Raw genomic sequence first — 13004 nt, 5'->3', positions numbered from 1 at the left:
AGTTACCTAGGTTACACAGGTACTGGGTGGAGACTTAGCCAAGAATTGAGAAGAGTTAGCCTAGCTTTTGCAGAGCGGACCTTAACAGTATTAAGGTTTGAACTCATTGTCTCTAGCTGTCCCTTAGGTTTTTTGTTCACTGGCTGGCATTCTACCATTTGAGTTAAATCTCTAGTTCATGCTTTTTGTTAGTTAATTGAAGATAAGACTCTTAGGGATTTTTCTGCCCAGGCTGGCCTCCTGAGTAGCTGGGATTACAGCCATGAGATATCTGTTCCCTGGTCTACATTTTTGCCAAACAAATGTTTAGCAGTAACAGAAATAACCTTATTTTGAAGAAAATATTTATTTATTTTTACTGGACGTGGGGCCTGAACTGTGGGCTTGGGTGCTGTCCCCCAGCTCTTCAGCTCAAGGTTAGCGCTCTACCACTTGAGCCACAGCGCCACTTCCAGCTTTTTCTGCTTATGTGGTGTTGAGGAATCGAACCCAGGGCCTCATGCATGCAAGGCAAGCACTCTGCCACTGACCCACCTTCCCAGCCCATGAAAATATTTTATCTGTTCTCTATTATACTTTTTTTTTTTTTTTTTTGCTTTTTGTCAGTCATGGGGCTTTAACTCTGGGCTTGAGTGCTGTCCCTCAGCTCTTCAGCTAAAGGTGAGCACACTCTACCACTTGAGCCACAGTGCCACTTCCTCCATTATACTTCTATTGAGCATTCATTTACTGAGTATCCACATAATTAGGTACATCTTAAATTCAGGAATCCAGTAGTGATCATTTCTAGACTTGGTCAGTCTCAAGAAATTTAATCTTGTAACTAATGAATTCCCTTTTTGTGGAAGGAAATTAAAGATTTGGTCTTTCATTTGTTGAAGGTTACAGTGTTGGAGCAACTACATCAACCAAGTGTCTCATTTCTAACCCTTTATAAGCCACCATTATTAAGCTGTTAATCTCGTGACTTGCTTAAAGACATGGTCCTTAAATTTTTTTTATGTAGGAGGGGGAAAAAAGTCAGTGAACTGTTTCCTTTTATTTGTGACAGTATTAGTCAAAAACAAGCGGTAAAATCTGTGCTTGGGCTGAGAGGATTCTGGGAGACTTCAATTTAACGTGAAAATGGGCCACTTTTGAAAAAACAGCAATTCTGGTATTTTTTTCTAGATCAATTTGAGAGAGAGGAAGTCCTCTATGGCTGAGCGAAGCAAAACCTACTTAGTATTTTTTTGCTTTTCTCCAGTTTCCGCGTGTTTCGAAGCTTGACCGGGGAGGCCACACCTTGTTCAGAGGCACTGAGGGGCAGGGAAATCATAATTTCATCCTACTTTCCAAATCTTCCCCCAACCCCCGTAGGGTCTCTTCTCGGCATCTCTCCTAGGCTCCCTTTGGAATATCATCTGAGAACGACCGATTTATCCATCGGCCAAACACACTAGGCCATCTTATGGCGACTTTGAACAGCCATCAGAGTGGGAGATGGAAGGTTAGGGGCGGTTAGCAAAGAAGGGAAGACCTTTCAGACGGCTGCGAGGAGGCGCCAGGACTAGGGATGGCGGAGGCCCATTCAGCAGGGAGTTCTCCGAAAGATTGACAGTGAACCAACAGCTTTTGCCGTGTCGCGAGATTTGGGCGCTTAGTTGGCGAGAGAGAATGAGACTCCCGGGGGCAAAGGCGGGAGGCGGGGGTGGGGGGTGGGGGGAGAGGGGGGAATAGAACGTCCATGCCGCAATCGTTGCGCGAGATTGGGCCAGGATCGCCGGGCGTCCCTCCATCCCCTCCCCCCACCCTCCTCCCCCTTGTACTTAAGTCTCGCGATACTTCGTGTTCTCCATTTTGGAACGCCGGGCGGTTTCTCGCGAGAGCCCGTGCTGTAGGCTCTAGGAGACCCCGGGTGTTTGTGTGTATGTGTGTTGGTGACTGTGAGTACGGGGAAGCAGCGGCCGCCATTTCAGGGAGCTTGCCGACGCTGTCGCAGGGTTGGACTCTGAGCTGCCGAAGCCGCCGTCCTGCTGGTCCGCGCGGGCGCCTCTAATCCCATTGTTTCTTTTAGATTCGCTCAGGCCTAGCCGCCTTCGGAGCCCGATTTTCGGGTGGGGCGGTTCCGCGGCCTCGGCCTAGGGGCTTAAGAGTAGCCAGAGCGGCGGCGGCGGCAGCGACAGCAGCAGACTTTTTCCCGAACCGACCACAGGCGTGCGAAAGCCCGAACAGGTACGGTGGTGTCGCGGGAGGTCGGGACGTAGCGGAGCGTCCCTGGGCCTCGGTGTGGAGAGGGATTTTGACGGTTTTTGGTGGGGGAGGGGCCCCCGTGAAATCGTCTCCGCCGCTGTGCTCGCTCCCTCCTTCCCTGGTAGGGTCAGAGTCCATACCTACACCGATGTGTGTATACGCATACAAAGATGTATGTATATTTGGGTGGTAGTGGTGCTACGGACCTCAGTGGCCTCGGGTAGGTGGTGACGACCTGTCCCTTCGAGGCCTGTGTCGGCCTCGACCTCCCAACATGGCGCCTGTCGAACGCTACCTTGGTACACCACCCCTCCCAACAGAGGGAGTTTCCCTTTGCCCCTAAAATGGCAGCGCGGATTTTGCGCTTTTAAAAAGCGCTCTCAACCTCCTGCCCTTCAAATTACGTTTTGGGTGTTCACTGCAGGCTTTTAAAAGTAAAATCGGACGTTAGAACCTTTATTTTTGTGTGTTTGATGTACGAGGCGGTTCAGATTCGCTTACATAAGCCACGCCTGATCAAGTGCGTCGTGCCCCTTTATAGTCATGGTAGGTCTTCTGAAGGATTTTTTCCAGTTTTGAGATGTGTTGGCCGTGAGAGAAATTGAGCATCATCGAAAATTATTCACAGGACTGTCTTGTTCTTCCCTAGGCGTTTAGAGAAAATGGCAGACGATATTGATATTGAAGCAATGCTTGAGGCTCCTTATAAGAAGGTGAGAAAAAACATGTCGGTGAGGTCTGTTTATTTCTTAATTTAGCATTATTCACGAAACTACTGCTGAAATGTAAACTAACCTCCCCGGAGCCCTCTTGATTTATCTTATCAGAGATGCATTACGTATAACTTACAAAAGTAAATATATGCTATTGATGTAATAATATTGTGCAGTAGTTTCACTTCAGCGTGATGAATAAATGCCCATCTATCTCTCTTTGTAGACTTGCCTAACGATATCTCACCTCTACTCCCATGAATTCACCTTTGATTCCAGTGTGAACTGTCAATCATAAGGTAGTAATTGAGTGACTTATCGCTGTACCGTGGTCCCCTAGGTAAAATGACTCAACTAAGAATTACCAGCTCCAGTTTGGTATAGCAAAAAGGTGAATGTAGTGGTTTGGGAAAACAGCAGGGGTCCAAGAATAACAAAGAATACCAGTCTATGGCAAGTAAATCTTTTAATAAGTCTTTCAAGAAGAAATGGGTGAGATTTAAAAATTTACATGTACTAAAAAGACTGGTGATAGGTAAAACAGGCAGGTGGTGATCTGCTTCTCAGTTAATAATTACTAAAATTCTTGGATCCCTGATAGAAACTTAAAAAAAAAGTCAAAAGAGGCAGTATCACAGCCTAGAGTCACGTGATGACTGATATACTTACTGTTCTCCATATTGTCTTGTTTTTAATTAGGTCCTGTCATAGTATTTCACACTAAAAACTACAAAGGAGTTATTTTGGATAAGAATACATTATGACCCATTTCAGTATCACAGTTAAACTGTCTTTTCATTCTTTCACCAGTTGGTGGTGAAAATAGCAGTATGCATGCATTATCACTGGTGTCACAAATTGTAAGCTTTGTAATTTAGCAGTTATGCTCCTATAGATGATGTGATCAAACTTTAAAATAAACATTGCACTAAACCTTTTAAAAATAATACATTTGCTTTGGAGTGTATAGCACGACCATGTGGTACCTTTTGGATGAATTCTGATAGCTTTAAAATAGTTTATGTAGTTTTGTAATGCTTAGACTCTTGAAGAAAGCTACTTTCTGTTTTAATGTTTCTTGTCTTAGTTTAACGTGGATGTACTTCCATGTAAAACAGGTATGGAAGTAGGAATGTTTAGGCTGGACTGGTGGATTATTAATTGACTTTCTTGGGTTCTTGGGAGTCAACATTACTAAAGCAGTGTGAATCCCTGTTTGCTTCAGGGCGAGATGTGTGACAGAGGTGGCATCAAGCTCTTACAGTCCCAACCCTCCAACGGAAATGGGCGAAGATCTCAGGAATGGCATCGGTCACAGGAAATCGATAGTGGCTGGCTGCTAGCATGGCCACTTGGGGCTTAGGCAGAAATAGAGCCATGGTACTGACGAAAGGGACCATAGCACATGGAATCAAACTCAACCAGGACTTCATGTTTTATAGAAATTATATTTAACCACTTCAATATTGTAAAATCTGAATAATCTGTCTAATCTATGTAAGAAAGTAAAATTTAACGTGTTAATGTGGAGATTTTTATTTTGTATCTTGATGACTTAACTATAAGCAACAAAGTGGTTAAACACACCATCTAAATTTTTTTATAGCCTTCCATGTAAAACTAAATAAGTAATTAGTTTTAAAATTGTTTTGTATTTTCTTATTCCTATTCCCTTTACCCTTTGACAACTTGAAATGTTACCACTTCGTCCTCATGATGTTCTTCTATCAACCCTGCTTAGGATGAGAACAAGTTGAGCAGTGCTAACGGCCATGAAGAACGTAGCAAAAAGTAAGTTTTAAGGAGAAGCTGGGGGTGGGGGTGGGATTATTGAAATTAATATGGTTGAAATTCTAAATTGTGTTCTTGTTCCTAAAATACCAAGCTCTGAGGTTCTTTTCAGAGTACTTCTTAGAGAAATTTTGTTCTTGACAGGAACTGGTGGCTCATGCTTGTAATCCTAGCTACTCAGGAGGCTGAGATCTGAGGATTGAAGTTTAAAGCCGGCCTGGGCCGGAAAGTCTGCCAGACGCTTTATCTCTAATTAACCATCATAAAACAGGAAGTAGTGCTGTGGCTCTAGTGATAGAGTGCTTGCCTTGAACAAAAGAAGCTCAGGCCCTGAGTTGAAGCCCTAGGACTTGAACATGTGCTTGCGCACGCACAAATTTGTTCTTTACCTTTTGGAACAAGAAACTCCTTGAAGTTATTAAAAAAAAATCTATGTATGGACTTCCTGCCTAGATTTTTCAGAATGTAGGTTTAAGGATGTTCTGTATACTTTCTGCAGACCATCATAATCTGGTTAAGAGTGAGTTCCTAAATTAAAGCTCATCTGTTTTCAGCCAGGCACTGGTGCGCCTGTAATCCCAGCTACTCAGGAGATATGAGGATCCTGCTTCAAAGCCTGCCAGGGCAGGAAAGTCCGTGAGACTCTTCTCTCCAATAAACCACTAGAAAGCCGAAAGTAGCACAGTGGCTCAAGTGGTAGAGCCCTTGCCTTGAGCTGAAGAGCTGAGGGACAGTGCCCAGGCCCAGAGTTCAAGCCCCACAACCAAAAAAAAAAAAAAGCTTATCTGTTTTCTTAAATTTGATAACTTTGGCTGGGCGCTGGTGGCTTAACCATGTTGAGATCTGAGGATCATGGTTGGAAGCCAAGGCAAAAAAGTTTGTGAGACCCTTATCCTTATCTCCAGTTAACAACAAGAAAATCAGAAGTGAGGCTGTGGCCCAAAGTGGTAGAGTGCTGCTAGCCTGAGCAAAAGAACTCAGGAACAGCACCCAGGACCAAAAAAAAAAAAAAAAAAGGATAACTTTGACTTATTATTTGGTGATGTATCAATAAAACTATACCAACTGAACTTAAGAGAAAGAAGTTATAGTAGAAAGTTTAATCAGTTCATGGAAAGAAATTGTTTCTCTAAATCACTAAAGGACATCAGGGCTGTACATTATTATTTCTGCTCCTTGGTGCTTATTGGCCCTTTTGGTAGTATTAAGAGCATACTTTTTTTTTTTGTCTGTCGTTTGTGGGGCCTGAACTCTGGGCCTGGACAATGTCCCTGAGCTCTTCAACTCAAGGCTAGTGCTCTACCACTTGAGCCACAGGGCCACTTCCCGCTTTTTCTGCTTATGTGGTGCTGAGGAATCAAACCCAGGGCCTCATGCATGCAAGACAAGCACTCTACCACTGAGCCACCTTCCCAGCCCATGGCTTCAGCTTTAGCCCTAGGATTGGAGGCTAAGTGAATGTAGGGCTTGCTTCTCTGATTCTCTGAGCCACCTTCCCAGCTCTAAGAGCATACTTTTTTTTGCATTGTTTCCAGGACTTTGAACTCAAGGCCTAAGTGTTGCTCAAGGCTAGAGCTGTACCACTTTGGGCCACAGCTCCACTTCTAGCCTTTTTGGTTGTTAATTGGAGATAAAGAGTCTGTCACACACTTCCTGCCTAGTCTGGCTTTGAACTACAATCCTAGAATTACAGCTAGAATTACAGGAACCACTGGCTCCTGAGTTTAATACTTCTTAGTGTGGCTTTCATTGTCTCTCTGGGACTTAGAGTTTTGAAAATTATGATTGCATATTTTATTTTGAGTAACCTGTCATTGTGAATTTTGCATTTAGACTAGTACTGTGTGTGTGTGTGTGTGTGTGTGTGTGTGTCTGTCTGTCTGTCTGTCTGTCTGTCTGTCTGTCTAAGACTCAGGACTTGGTACCTGGTGCTTTTGCTCATTGGCCTAGTGCTCTACCAACTGAGCCATATCTCCAACCCTCTCACTGGCTTTTTTTTTTTTAATATGACCTCAGTACATAACAAAAATGGCAAAGTAGCCATTTACTTGGTTCATTATAGCTATTTTTCTCCTAAGAGCTCAGAGTGCCTTACAACAACTATCTTAAGACTGTTAAGTAGATTGGTACAGTTTTATAAATAATTGGGAAAATAGTTGGATTTGTGTTATTCATGGTATCCTACCCTATTTTTATGATTTCCTTAATGAGCTGAAAAATGATATGATTTTAGGTAAGTATGCTGGTACATGCCTTAAATCCCAGGACTCTGGAGGTTGGGGCAGGCGGATCAAGCTTATGTGGAAGTTATTTATAGTTACTTCCTAATCATTGGATGTGGGGATCAGGTTGGGTTTAGTCTTCAATTGCTTTGGTCTGAGGCACCTGATAAATTGTTTCAGGGTTTATTTATGTTAATCTAGTTTCAGTAGTTTCCTTATGTATTTTGTAATCTTATAATCAAATTTCTAGAAAGAATAATGTATAAATGATGAAAATTACTTTAGATACCAGGCTTAGTGACTAAAAAAAATGTCCCTTAACTGCCAAAAGGCTGAAGATAAATTTTGGATGCAGACCTTATTTATTAGATCATTTTATTTATTTTGCCAGTCCTGGGACTTGAACTCAGGGCCTGAGCACTGTCCCTGAGCTTCTTCTGTTCGAGGGGAGCATTCTACCACTTGTACCACAGCGCCACTTCTGGCTTTTGTGTGTATGTGGTGCTGAGGAATCAAACCCAGGGCTTCATGCATGCTAGGCAAGCACTCTGCCACTGAGCCACCTTCCCAGTCTCTATCATTTTATTTTATTTTTTGCCAGTCCTGGGGCTTGAACTCCCTAAGCTGCTTTTTGCTCAAGTCTAGGGCTCTTACCACTTGAGCCACCACCCCACCCTGTCGTTTTTTTTTTGTTTTTTGTTTTTTTTTTATGAGTAGTTTATTGGAGATGAGTGTCAAGGACTTTCCTGCCTGGGCTGTCTTCATAACCTCAATCCTCAGATCTCAGCCTTCTGAGTAGCTCGGATTATAGGCATAAGCCCAGGTATTATATAATTTTCTGACTTCAGTCATTGCACTAATGTGATCTCTACTTTGTACATCTTTTTATTCTGCATCTAATGTCACAAACTTTTTATAGGGAAATTGAGCATTAATCGCTTTGTTTTTAACTATGTTTCGTGGGAATAATACAGGAATAGTTTTCCATACAGTTGAAGGGAAGAATTTTTAAACACTTTAGTAATTTATTAAAATTTGTCAGATTTTTTTTTTTTCTTTTGGTGCTGGTCACGGGCTTGAACTAAGGGCTTCAGCACTGTCCCTGAATTTTTTGTGCTCAAGTCTACTACTCTACTCCTTGAGCCACAGTTCCACATCCAGCTTTCTGTAGTTAATTGGAGATAAAGAAGCTTGGGGATTGGCTTCCCAAGCTGGCTTTTGAACCACAATTCTCAGATTACAGCCTGCTCAGTAACTAGGATTATAGGTGTGAGCTACCGGTGCCTAGCTTTGTCAGATAGATTTCTTAATCATTAATCATAGCAGGTCAAATATAACTTCATAGTTCAACCAACAGCTTTGATGTATTTTTCTGAAAGAACTTTTTCAAAGCAGTTAGACATGTAGAAAAAAAGTAAAACAACTGAAAAATATTTTCCTTTTGCTTTAGTCTTTAGGATAAATTGTCAGAAAATTGTCTTAATCAAAGGAAGGTATTTTACCAGTTTCATCCTAAAAACACTGTGGGTTTGTATGTACACATGTGCACATGTATACCCATGTGCCTACTGGGGCTTGACCTCAGGACGTTTTAAAGCTCTCAATTAGCTTTTTGCTTCACCACTTCTGGCTTTTTGCTGGTAACTGGAGATAGGTCTCAAATTTGTATGCCTGGGTTGGTTTTGAACTTGAATCCTCACGCCTCAGCCTCCTGAGTAGTTAGGATTACAGGCAAGAGCAGCTGGTGCTCAGCTTAAAATTTTGTTTTAAGAGCCACTGAATGTTGGAATTAAGAAGTTGTACATTAAAAAAAAAAGATGTACATTTTGAGAATTTGAGTTGGGTAACTGTATAAATGTTTTAATGAACACATACACTTCATTATCCAGAAGTAGTAAGTAGTAAAAGGTGCTAATTATTAAAATTAAATAGGTTTCAGTTTTGTGAAGCCAACTATATATACCTGAGTTTTCATTTTGTGTCTAGCATATCTTGGTTTGGCAAGACCTCCATAATAATGCTGTGAGTGCTTTATCTGAGGTGTTGCCCTACTGGTTGCATTTATTAGCATAACCACTTTGGCAAAGCCTTACCTGCCTTTTTTGTTAACCTTTTTAGAGAATTATTCGAAAAGGAAAGTAAAATTACATAGTTGAAATATATTGGCTACTGTGGTGTGGACTATATATAAATTTTGGAATAAATGACTTTTCTATTTTTTTCTTATTTTCCAGAATACTTTGCATTTAAAATTTAGAACTTCTTACATGGAAGAGGTCAAATCCAGTTATAGCAAAACACCTTTACAGCAGAGGCCATATAACCAAAAATTCCAAAGGCTCAGCCCAGTGGACCATTTACTTCAATGATGTTCAGTACAAAATTCCACTGCCACTAAAGACTTTGGAAAGAAAGTCCCATTTAAGTTGTAACAGGATTTGACTATTAGTATGGATTTTGATTATTTCTTTAGTTGATAAATGTTCTCTGAAACTGAAATTTGTCACAGGAAATATCATATTTTCTTCTTACGCTCTAAGTATTTTTTGGGTCTGGGCTTTTATAGGAGATTATATTTCCTAAATGTCTTTGTATGTTGTCTTTTTACCTGTCTGGGGTTGCCTTCAGATGTGGATGTGGATTTGTTTACAAAAAGTACTAGGAAGATTTCAAGTTAAAAAGTAGCTAATATTTTGAAGTTTTTGATAGAATAAGTTACAGGACATGTTAAAGGTAAACAGGGAGATAACTGCCTCTGCTATGGGACATTATTGAGGAGAGCAAAACCCATATTTGCCTTTTTTCCTTGTGGGGGATGGAATTACTTTTTACCTACTCCCTAATTTGAATTGATTGTATATAGGACTTAATGGTCATTTCACAAAATTCTTTAGTCTAATAGACTGTTAGGTTTTTGAGACAAAAAAAGTTGACATGTTAGTGGTTTCCATTCTAAGCATTGGCATTGCTTTGACTACTATATAAATAATGAGTGTAGCCTTATTTTCTGTCATGTGCTACTACTAGCATATATATTTCTGACAGTCAGGTGGATTATCTTGAAATTTTAGACAAAGTTTCTGCCTCCTTGGAAAGCTCTACATCTCCTTGTGATTGGAGTGTGGGTTTCAAGATTCCAGAAGGTGGGTGTCTTCATTTTCTATTTTCAATGCACTCTTAAAGATGACCTGTTCACAGGTTCTCTGAGGCAAACATCATAGCTCTGTGCTAACTGCTTTGATAAGGACTAAATAATTAAGTTTCCAAATAATGATACAGCATTATTAAAATGTTCAAACTTTAAACCAATACAAATTGATATTTTAGTGGAATAAATCTATTTTGAAATGTCTTTATGAAATATCTGAAGGCACCTCTAATTTGGGTGATACACAGGTACCAATTGCTTATGAAATGAGTGGTGGAATACTGTGAAGCATAATAGAATAAACAGATATAACTGGCTTTTTTTTTAACCTTTCAGAGTTTGAGATTTTATAAGGATTTATGAATGTCATTGGATCATTGTTTTTCACCCCATAGGCTTGTGTATAAAGTGGCTTAAAAGTGACATACTCCCATTTTCTGGTGTAGTCATAAATTGAAAGTGTTATAAATGGTCAGATTAAAAGTCTGGGAATGTAAAAATGCATTTAATGCATGAGTTCTAGTATCCTTTGTTAATATTTGTAATTTTCACATAACTGGAATGTTAATGCTTAGGTGGTCCTTGGAAGGGCAGAATGTTGTCCTGTAAATGGTAGTAGGAGCCAGCTCCTAGCTAATGATGATCTTTTAAATGTATGATTTTTTTTTTTTTCTTTAATGCTAGTTTGAACTCCATTTGGATGTGGTTCTTTAGCCTTTTGCTTAAGGCTCTCTTAAAAACCATTTGCTACAGCTTTATTTCAGGCTTTTTGGTGATTACTTGGGGGACTTTACTGTCCAGGTTGGCTTAGAACAGTTATTCTTAGAAATCCGCCTCCTGTACACAGCCATATCACCCTGAATGTGCCTGATCTCTTATCTCATGAGCTTAGCAGGGTCAGGTCAAGTTAGTACATGGATGGGAGAAATCGACAAAAAATAAAAAGTTTTGAAATACTTTCTTCAAGCAGTAGCTGACTGGGCTGTTGAGGGCTGGTTGGTGCATGGCTTATGTTATAGTGCTTTTGTAGTAAATCCCAGACTCTTTAGTCTAATCTTAGTACTGTTGAAACAAAGCGAAAGGAAAGGAAGAAATTATAGTTCCTGCTCATAAAATACGGTCTCTCAATTCCTCCACTGACTACTCAAGAAGAGTTGTGGTCTTTATGATTCCTAAGAATTTCTTTTTTTAAAATTTTGAGTATGATCATATACTATTGTGTGATGGGAAAATTAGAAAAACAAATTTACAAAAGTATAGTAAACATTCTGACCATAAAAGGAAGTACGTTTCTGTTTTTAAGCCAGCAAAGTAATGGCAATTTTTTTCTTCTCAGGAGGAAAAAAAGCAAGAGCAGAAGTCGTAGTCATGAACGCAAGAGAAGCAAAAGTAAGGAACGTAAGCGAAGTAGAGATAGAGAAAGGAAAAAGAGCAAAAGCCGAGAAAGGAAGCGCAGTAGAAGCAAAGAAAGGAGACGAAGCCGCTCACGAAGTCGAGATCGCAGATTCCGAGGCCGCTACAGAAGTCCCTAGTATGTAATTATAATTTTGTTGGGAGTATCATTCTGCGGATGTTCAGTTGACAATTTAGCTTGAGACATTTGCTTCAAGTGTGAAATTTTAATTTTCAGTAGCTAGATAAAAATACTAAGAGTAAATGATATTAGCATTGAAACCTAGAGGATTGTGGAAATAAATAATGGGTAAAATACACAGTGGGTAAAATATTTGTTTTACCCAGGATTCTAGCCTTTTTTTTCCTGTTAATCCAATTTAAATATTTTAGTTAATTGCACTTAATTAAAAACACTGAATTGATTGAAACAAATCTTAAAGGTATGAACTCTTAAAATACCAGTGAACAGTAAATTACTAGTAAACACTAAAATTATTATTTTTTTGAATTATAACGATTTTGAATAGTAGATAGCATGTCATTAACACTAAAATTATTAGTGTATAATTAGTTAAGGGTAAAAATCATGTCCTTATGAAACTCCTTTATGAATTTCTTGTAATATACTCATCCCACATTTGTATTTTAAGATTGCTGTTGGGGGCTCAGGCCAATAATCCTTGCTACTCAGGAGACTGAGAGCTGAGGATTAGGGCTCAAAGCCAGCCCTGGCAGAAAATCTGATAAGACTTAATTTCAATTAACCACCAGTAAGGCAGAATTAAAGTTATGACTCAAGTGGTAAGAGAACCTGGAGCAAGAAAAGCTCAGGAATAGTGCCTAGGACCAGAACATATACACAGAAAAGATTCTTTAATAATGCTATTATAAACTGAAAGTGCTTTGAACATTATGTCAGTGTAAAAATTTGCAAGTTAAACCGACACCGGTGGCTCATGCCTGTAATCCTAGCTACCCAAGACGCTGAGATCTGAGGATTGTGGTTCAGAGCCAGCCCGGGCAGGAAAGTCCATGAAACTCTTAGTTCCAATAAACCACCAGAAAACCGGAAGTGGTGTTGTGGCTCAAGTGGTAGAGTGCTTGCCTTGAGCTGAAGAGCTGAGGGACAGTGCTCAGGCCCAGAGTTCGAGCCCCACCACCGACCAAAAAAAAATTGCAAGTTATGGTACATAATAAACAATTCAGCTATATTAACAATTTTGGAAAGAAATTAGATGTAATTTTAAGCAAGAATTGAAACCAGCAGTCTTTCTTAAGTTTTTTTTTTTTTGGGTTTGGTCATGGGGCCTGAACTCTGGGCCTGGGCGCTGTCCCTCAGCTCTTCAGCTCAAGGCTAGCGCTCTACCACTTGAGCCACAGCGCCACTTCCGGCTTTTTTCTTTTTGCTTATGTGGTGCTGAGGAATCAAACCCAGGGCCTCTGGCATGCAAGGCATGCGCTCTACCACTGAGTCGCCTTCCCAGCCCCAAAACCAGCAGTCTT

At 40.3% G+C, this 13004-nt stretch overlaps 1 protein-coding gene across 4 annotated transcripts in view; it reads left to right on the top strand.

The window, feature by feature from the left end:
• Positions 1-1861: 1861 nt before the first annotated feature.
• Rbm39 (RNA binding motif protein 39) overlaps positions 1862-13004 on the top strand; it is a 37331-nt gene continuing 26188 nt past the window's right edge. For 2 of the 4 annotated variants that reach the window (XM_070007169.1, XM_070007168.1), the window contains exons 1-4: positions 1862-2214; positions 2882-2945; positions 4687-4736; positions 11443-11637. In XM_070007169.1, coding sequence (XP_069863270.1) covers positions 2895-2945; positions 4687-4736; positions 11443-11637 — 296 coding nt within the window. In that variant the 5' untranslated portion in view covers positions 1862-2214; positions 2882-2894. The remainder of the gene's footprint in view (positions 2215-2881; positions 2946-4686; positions 4737-11442; positions 11638-13004) is intronic. The other 2 variants (XM_070007171.1, XM_070007170.1) reach the window with 1 other exon arrangement.

The sequence above is a fragment of the Dipodomys merriami genome, unplaced genomic scaffold (genome assembly GCF_024711535.1).
Source record: "Dipodomys merriami isolate MVZ:Mamm:240054 unplaced genomic scaffold, mDipMer1.0.p SCAF_7, whole genome shotgun sequence".
Taxonomy (NCBI): Eukaryota; Metazoa; Chordata; class Mammalia; order Rodentia; family Heteromyidae; genus Dipodomys; species Dipodomys merriami.
This window is presented reverse-complemented; position numbering and strand designations above follow the sequence as displayed.